The 8,707-nt window shown below is 33.0% G+C and overlaps 1 protein-coding gene across 1 annotated transcript; it reads left to right on the top strand.

Annotated features, from left to right (window-relative positions):
• Positions 1 to 825: 825 nt before the first annotated feature.
• LOC115959712 (succinate--CoA ligase [ADP-forming] subunit beta, mitochondrial) lies at positions 826 to 8,013 on the top strand. Its single transcript, XM_031078229.1, has 12 exons — positions 826 to 1,051; positions 1,546 to 1,656; positions 1,967 to 2,078; positions 3,261 to 3,325; positions 5,095 to 5,172; positions 5,345 to 5,419; positions 5,519 to 5,671; positions 5,790 to 5,924; positions 6,175 to 6,339; positions 6,750 to 6,872; positions 7,500 to 7,571; positions 7,694 to 8,013. Exons 1-12 carry the CDS (start codon positions 950 to 952, stop codon positions 7,766 to 7,768), a joined length of 1,266 nt encoding a protein of 421 aa, XP_030934089.1. The 5' UTR covers positions 826 to 949; the 3' UTR covers positions 7,769 to 8,013.
• The last annotated feature ends 694 nt before the right edge of the window (positions 8,014 to 8,707 follow it).

Genomic DNA, 8,707 nt, shown 5'->3' with positions numbered 1-8,707 from the left:
AAAATTTCAAAAATATCAAAAATTAATAGCTATGTTATCAATTAAATGTTTAAATTTCAAGTTTTTGTGGTAATTATGCATAGAAAACAAGTTTAATAATTAAAAGTAAATAACATATGATATGAATAAAAATTGACATGTGTATTAAGAATATAAAGAACATACAACCCAATAGCTAGATTTCAAAATTAACGATCAATAAAAAAATATATAAGAAGTTTGAAGGGTTTCTTATTATTTTTTTATCACTTTATTTAAATGTTATTTCTTTATTTATTTTTTATTATTTCTTTTACCACTCAAGTCTCTTTCTACCTAACTTTTGTTCAAATAATGTTTTCTATATTTACAAGTTTACTATAGCTAGGTGTTGACAAACATAACTTTCTAACACATTTGATGTAACAGAGTTTTTAGTGTTTTGGATGCTAAAATAGCATTTTACTTATTTTAGCACATTTGATGTAAAGTTAATAAATAACAAAAAGATGAAAGTATAATTTTAACTCTTAAAAGTTTTAAGTTATTTTTATTTTAACTATTTACGTTTTAAAATTTCTATTTTGATTTTTTTACGTTTGATTTAGTTTTCCTTCTATTTAGTTTTTTACATTTTAAAATTTTCATTTTAACAATTGGGTAAACTTCAAGGAACATGAAGCTCAAAATGAAAAATTCGGAACTTTTATTTTTATTTTTTGAGATACAAAAATTTTGAAGCATAAATGACCAAAATAAAAATAAACTCAAATTCAAAATAATGAATGAGGTGAAAATTAAAATGAAAATTCACTCAAAAAGGAAAAAGAAGTAAAAAGAAGAATATTATTCCAAGGCAAACTAGGGTCCCTTTCTCTCCCACATTTGAGTAATTGATTCTTGACCCGATCTCCTCCGCCTCTCTCTCTCTCTCTCTCTCTCTCTTGGATCTTCAGAAACCTTTGGAAAAATGGTGAGAGGATTGGTGAACAAGCTCGTCTCTCGTTCTCTCTCCATCGCTGGTAAATGGCAGCAACAACAGCTCCGCCGCCTCAACATCCATGAGTACCAGGTCCACTTCTCTCTCGCTCTCTCTGTGATATGTATTATGTGTGTATAAATATGGAACAATATTGAGTTTTTTCTATTTCTCTGTTTGGTTTGCGAGAAAAAAAAAAAGCTCGGGAAAATAAAACACTGACTTGGGTTTTAAGGCTTATAAGTTGTTATGGTTTTGTAGAACTATTCAGACTGATTTAGGTACTGTATTAGGGCCAACTGAGTGAATAATGTAATTTTTATTTTATTTCCTGCATTTTCTCGGCGACCTAACACGGTATAATTCTTAGCACGGATAAAAGCTATGGTTTTTGTCTCTCTCTCTCTATATGTGTGTGTGTATGTGGAAAGTATGTGTTTTTTTATGGGAAATATGTGATCTTTGTGCTAATTCAAGCATGTGAATTTGTGAAATTGTAAATTGGTTTGGAAATTTTGATTGAATGTGGCGGTTAACTGGGTTTAAAAAAATAAAATAAAATAATTGGGTGCATTTGTTGAAATCAGGGGGCTGAGTTGATGGGCAAATATGGGGTCAATGTTCCGAAAGGTGTTGCGGTTTCTTCTCTTGATGAAGTCAGAAAGGCGATTCAGGGTGTATTTCCCAATGAAAGCGAGGTAATTGTTTGTAATTCTGGGCATTGGGGTCTTTCTCTATTATACTTTCAACAAGAGAATAACATGTTTTTGGTGTCTGACAGAACTGAGGAAATGAGTGGAAGATATAACCTTTTTATTTCCCTCCTATGTGTTAGAAGAGCAAAGCAACTTATGCAATGTAGTTGTATTAGGTGGCCTAAATATGTTTTTTGTTTGATTGGGTTCTTATGGAAGTTTAAGATATTGTTTGCTTTTCATATTTTATATCTTCTAAGCAATTACTCTTAAGTGAAGAAAGGAGGATGTTAACTTTGATTCTTTGATACAGTTGGTGGTCAAAAGCCAAATTTTGGCTGGTGGAAGAGGCTTGGGAACCTTTAAAAGTGGTCTTAAGGGTGGAGTTCATATTGTTAAGGCTGATCAGGTTGAAGACTTAGCTGGTACTAAATATTATTTAGCTTATTGTGATCTATTGTTCTTGCTTTTGTTTATTTCATTTGTCTGGGATCTCATTTTATTGTCCCTCTAGTGGGTATTCAGTACGTTATTAGTTAGCTTCTAGTTCTGTTGCATGTCATTGCTTTGGCTTTATCTAGAACCAGACGAGGTCTTTTCTGTAATACATTCACCAAACCATACCTAATGAAATCATATTAATGAAAAATCCACACTGAAGTTATATTGATTTGAATGGTTTGGTTTCATCTTTCAAATATTGATACTATGCGTTTACTATGATTATGACCTTTTTGGGACTAAGACTTGGTTGTTGTTACGTTCTTGACCTTTTTTTTTTTCTCTGGACAAATACTATGCCCTTGAGATCAAATAATCAAATCCCTAGTAGGAAAATCAGCCCCATTGCATATGCTTTATTCCCACTACATGTAAATATCATAAGCTATTTAAGGATAAACTTTCACATTGAATGAACTCTCGTTGAGGCTGTTAGATATGATAAAGCCAAATTGTTCGCCCATTTTATTTGTCATGTAGAAAGGGGAGGGAGTTTTTTATTATTATTGTGCAGGTATCCTTCTCTGTCTAAAGGATGTGTGATTACATCCTGTCATGTGGGTACAATCATCCCCTGGTTGTGTTGGAACCCTCCTAGTATATGGTCCTACGTATTACTTGTTTTAGAGAGAGGATTGTGATAGATTGAGCTGCAAGTTGAAAGGGAGTGGCGTCTTTAATGTTTGTCCTTACTACAATGCATAATAAAGTAATTGTGCAGTGCTTTTTCGTTGGAAGAGTATTTGGAGTGTTAAGGCCCTAGGAGGGTCTCCTTCTTTGTATGGCCAACAGCATGAGGAAAGATACCTACCTGTGAGTCTCTGACAATCTCATTAAGAGAGGTTATATGTTGGTAGGATGGTGTTGTTTATGTCGACGTAACGGGGAGACAGTGGATCACTTATGCTTACATTGTTTTGTTGCATGGGAGTTGTGGTGTTGTTAGCAGTTAGCTCTTATAGGATTAACTGGGTACTACTGGAGCAAGTGGTATTGATCTATAAAAGAGCAAATGTTTGTTCTATATGTTTAAGAAATTTATGTCGTAATAAATCTTATGCCTTTTTCTTGGAATTCCCTTTATTCTGTAATTTTATTCCATGCAGGGAAAATGCTTGGGCAGATTCTTGTTACCAAACAAACTGGTCCACAAGGCAAAGTTGTCAGCAAGGTTAGGCATTTTTTTATTAGTCATCTGGAACTTATAAGTTGACACATGGTCAAGCTCATTGAATAAACAAATCAGTATGCAGTTGCAAGATTGATCTCCTTGGACTCAATGGTGTTGCCATTTTCTTTTGTGTGAATGCTTGTTGTTCTGTTCTTCTGTTGCCAATGTGTTTATGTTTCTATTGTATTTGAATCATCAAAAATTTTCGAAGGCATAGAACATCCTCGACATTTTTCAGATTATTGTATGATTGGATGACTGCTTTAGACAGTGTCTACTCCTTGATTTTATTTTTTCTTTTAAATTTTTTAGACGTTATTGTATTGTAATTGCAAGAAAAGCTTCAATACAACCCCTATATATTTGATTTTTCTCATTTATTGGATTAAGTTAGTTTGCTTATGAAAAGAGACTGGATTTAAATAACATTTTGTTTGACAAAGAAAGTGTTTACTCATGAAACCGTTGAAAGTTGAGTTTGTTTGGGAACAACTAATTTAGCTTAAACTGAAAACTTTTTGCTGAAAGTATTGTAGATGAAACTAAAAGTTAGCTGAGATAGTACAATTGGGATCCATGAATAGTAAATAAGCTTAATAATAGTAAAAATAAGCTAAATAGTAACTTATCAAAAAAGAAGAAGCTAAATAGTAAAAAAAGCTGCCTTTTTCAGCCAATGTCAAACGCAACCTTAATCAATTAGAAAAGTGATCCATGAATGTCAGCTTCAATGTTTTTCTCCCATGCTATGTCAACATAAAATGTCTTAATGCTTGTCCAGAAGTGTTATTGAGTATTGATTTTCTGTTGTGGATTAGAACATAGGAACTGCCATAGTTTTCTAAGAACTTCCGTAGGTTGAACTCCACTGTATGGAGGAACCATGATGCCTGAACAATGATTTTTATCTTGAACTTTTGTATTAAATTCTGGTTTCAGTGTCTAAGCATCTCAAACTTGTATAAGGGTGAAACTTTATATGTAGGAGCTGCCATAGTTTTCTTTGAACTGACAAAAGTTGGAACTCCACTTTGTGGAGGAACCATGACGCTTAAACAATGATGTTTGTCTTAAACTTTTATATTAAATGCTGGCTTCAGTGTGTAAGCATCTTAAACTTGTATGAGGGTGATATTAAACATGTCTAAAGGAGTTGTATAAACGGTCTAACCTGTGGAATTCCTACCAAAATTTGGCCTTGCGGCCTTTTCTTGTACTACATTAAAAAAAGACTTTTGTTTTGTTTTTTTAATGTTTAATCTGCCTTACATATTAAAGATAACCTTATTGAATATTTAAATAATCTAGTGTTTCTCAAAGCCCATTGAATTGTATTTGACTCCAATAAGCATTTTTGTAATTATTATTTACTCAGTATTGATATGAAACATAGGCACATAGCTGGCTGTAAAAGTGATGGGTGTTTGTCTTATATTCCTATTTGTTAATTGTTCACAAGAAAAATTATAATTAATTACGATATCTGGATTAATATGAAATTATGAATAATTTGTTGTTGCTTCTCCCTTCTGTGTTGAGAATAAAAAGTAGGATCCAGCTTTTTTTCAATAAGTAAAAAGAAGGATCAAACTTAAAGAGTATGTCTTGGGTTTAGATCTTTTTTTTTTCTTTATTCGTTTGTTTTCGTATATCTTTTTCCTTGTTTTGGTTCTCAGCATTGCAAATGTCAATATGCTGTATTATAAACATACAGGACCATCTAGTGCTTATTTGTTTGAGAATCAGTTTATTTCTTTTTTCCTATACAGGTATACTTGTGTGAAAAGTTGTCACTCGTCAATGAGATGTACTTTGCTATTACTCTGGATCGTAACACTGCTGGTCCGGTATGATCTCAAACTTAGTGTCTAACTTTTTATTTGATGCGATCATGTGAATGATTAGTTTTATTTCTGTCCATCATTATGTAGGACCTTCTGCCCTTATTTCTCATTAGGCATGATAGTCCTAAATGCAATAGGCTTTTACATATATTTTTTTTTTTGTTTTTTTTCCCAGCTTATAATTGCCTGTAGAAAGGGGGGAACCAGCATTGAAGACCTTGCAGAAAAATTCCCTGATATGATTGTAAAGGTGGTCATCCTTCTGTTTTATTTTTGATGGCTTATGATTATTATTGACAGACTCTCCATCTGTATTGAAATGCAGCTGATGCAATGTTTGTTTTGATAGGTTCCCATTGATGTTTTTACTGGAATTACTGATGAAGATGCTGCAAAGGTTGTTGATGGCTTGGCTCCCACGGTGGCTGATAGAAAAGATTCAATTGAACAAGTGAAAAAATTATACGAACTATTTTGCAAGTGTGACTGCACACTATTGGAAGTGAGCATAACCTTTTACATTTTGGAATTGCTATCAATATTACCATGATGGCATGTTTTTATTATTTATTTTTTCTGTTGGATATTTTAGTTGAAAATTGATGGTTGTTTTTGGATAGATCAATCCCATTGCAGAGACTGCTGATAAGCAGTTGGTAGCTGCTGATGCTAAGTTGAACTTTGATGACAATGCTGCCTTTCGTCAGAAAGAGATATTTGCTCTCCGTGATCCATCACAGGAGGATCCTCGGGAGGTGTGTGTGTGTGTGTTTTTATAATATTTATATATTTGAAATAATTGTTCATTTGTTTTTAAGGGAAGATAGTTTTCTCTGCAATTGTGAAATTTTAACCTGAGGAAGCTGGATTTTGTATCTTATGCATGTAAAAATAGACATCTCTCTCAGAGCAAAGACACAGGCTTCCAGGCGCATTAAGTTGGACTAAGCTCATGATGTAATTATTTCATTAATGGATCTTTTGTTGTGCTTTTATATTCTACAGGTAGCTGCTGCTAAAGCAGATTTAAATTACATTGGCTTAGATGGAGAGATTGGTTGCATGGTGAATGGTGCAGGATTGGCAATGGCCACCATGGACATTATAAAATTGCATGGGGGAACTCCTGCCAATTTTCTAGACGTAGGTGGGAATGCTTCTGAAGGCCAGGTACTGCATTAACATCTAGGTTTTTTTCTTATAAATTTCCTTCAGCTTATATGTCATCAACCCTTTGTGCACATTGTGCTACTCAAGTCTTTTATTTACGTAATCAGAAGCACTACATACTTTGCTCTTTAATAGCATGATAAATAGTGCTCAATATGCTGTTTGTGTTGTATTATGATGTTTTGTTTATTGGCATTTTTTTTATGGAAAAAAAAGGAAGAAACTGATAATCTATCAATGTATTTTATTGTTTGTATTGTTTAATGGACATTTTCTGAGTCTGCCATTGGACATATCTAAATTACCATGAATATGACTTGTTATTTTCTGCGGGAAAACAGCTTTTTAGTATCTCTCTTTCCTTTATATTTATATTTATATTTTTAAAATTCTTAATTTCTGTGGTGCAGGTGGTTGAGGCATTTAAAATATTGACTTCTGACGATAAAGTGAAAGCAATTTTAGTGAACATTTTTGGAGGAATAATGAAATGTGATATAATAGCAAGTGGAATTGTCAATGCTGCAAAACAGGTTAGTTTGTGTCTGATTTTCTCAGGTTTATTCTCAATGGTTTCTACTTTATTGGACATGGTTAACCTTCTCATTAGTACTATGTCCTCTGGGCCATAAGGCTGTTTCATTTTGTGTTTTTAATGCTTACATTTTCTTCCTCTTATATCTGGATGATATATCATGTTATTTTGATAGGTAAGAATAATTTATTGAAAAAAATAAAAAACTATTTCATGCCAAAAAGGTATTAATTAGCCAAAAGAATAACAAAATGACTAGAAATTATGTACAAGACAAAAGAGTCCATGAACATTGGAATTGAATCACTAGATGTGAGTCACCAAGCTCAAGACCAATCAAACAAAGTGCGAACAAAAGAGGCTAGAAAATTAATTCTGAATAAATTTTGTAAAACATTTACTAAAAGTATTTCATGGGAATTAATTTCAAAGAGATGAACGTGTTTGACACCTTTAATGAAAAATTAAATGGAAAAAGGAATGATGGCAAATACTCTTTGTGATAATTGAACTATCATAATATTTTAAATTGTTACTTTTCTTTCACCTTTAGTTTAATTTGATGACTTTATTGCCTCCAAGCCATTTGCTGAAGAGTTAACATCTGTTGGGTCTTTTTTTGAAGGTTACGCTGAAAGTACCAGTGGTGGTTCGTCTTGAAGGCACAAACGTTGACCAGGGAAAGAGAACACTAAAGGTAAACGTGAAGCCTGATATGAAATCAAACTTGGACAGAAATTCATGTCTTGAGAATCACCTTTGATAAAATTGGGAAGAAATGTATTTGGTTATTTACATTCATTACTAATTGGTCTGCAGGAAAGTGGGTTGGCATTGATTACAGCAGATGACCTTGATGATGCTGCTGAGAAAGCAGTTAAAGCATACAAGTGAGGGATCCCCCTGGTTCTCTATATAACTTTCTGTTTCAGCATTATTCTTTTTGTGGTGAAACTGATACCATCTGATTGTCCTGTTGCGGGAATACATATAGACATAATCAGTAAAATGGGAATTGATGTGAGATTCTGATCAAATCTGTAACAGTTGATAAAGCTTTCCCAATAAGGATGGCTTCCCTCAAATTATGAGAGAATTTTCTGCGTTGACCTCTCTTCTATATATATTTTTTTTGAGAATACTAATTATTTTTAATACACACACACACGGGGAGATGGGAGAAGGCTTTTTTAAAGAAACTTACAGTGGTGTATATCCAAAAGGGCCTAAACTCTTAGATACACAACACAGATTTTAAATCTCTTTAACTCACATTCATTTTTCAATGTGGGATTAACCTACTATTTTCTTTCTTCTATATATTTATTATCTGGTCCTCTTGCTAGTTTGAAACTCTTAGTTTTGGTTTCTGAATCTCTTAGTTTTTGATTTCATAATCTCCCTCATGTTCTGCCCTGGTTCAATTATTTGTTTATTTATTTATTTACTGGGAATCTAAGAGATCTGGTACAGGCTCAATCTTTAATATATATATTTATGATTGTAAAAAATCAGCGTGCCATAACATAATAGGAATTGTTGTGATGCCAATATGCCATCTGTAGCAGTTATGTTTGTTGCTTCCAAGCCACCGCCTCCCTGAAGCAGGGTAAACTGTCCCACTGGTCTTTAACCCCATTTTATGTCTAAAGCTAAGAAATTTAGGTGTACTGTAACCTTTCTGGATATGTTAGTTTATGATTGGATGCGACCCATCACCTTGTAATTGCTCTTCATGTACAAAGAATAAGAATCATCTGATATTATTAGAGGAATATATTTCATTCAAAAAAATTGAGGGGACTTCTTGCTCTATAATTGCATATCTGCATA

The sequence above is a fragment of the Quercus lobata genome, chromosome 9, assembly GCF_001633185.2.
Source record: "Quercus lobata isolate SW786 chromosome 9, ValleyOak3.0 Primary Assembly, whole genome shotgun sequence".
NCBI classification, from domain to species: Eukaryota; Viridiplantae; Streptophyta; class Magnoliopsida; order Fagales; family Fagaceae; genus Quercus; species Quercus lobata.
The sequence above is the reverse complement of the archived record's forward strand: the minus strand, read 5'-3'. Positions and strand labels throughout refer to the sequence as shown.

What these genes read in the sequence shown, in the direction of transcription:
- LOC115959712 (XM_031078229.1), top strand. Translation starts at nt 950, where the DNA reads ATGGTGAGAGGATTGGTGAACAAGCTCGTCTCTCGTTCTCTCTCCATC. An exon ending in TCCCTGATATGATTGTAAAG is followed by an intron (nt 5,420 to 5,518) that starts GTGGTCATCCTT and finishes TTGTTTTGATAG; the next exon opens with GTTCCCATTGATGTTTTTAC. An exon ending in AGGGAAAGAGAACACTAAAG is followed by an intron (nt 7,572 to 7,693) that starts GTAAACGTGAAG and finishes ATTGGTCTGCAG; the next exon opens with GAAAGTGGGTTGGCATTGAT.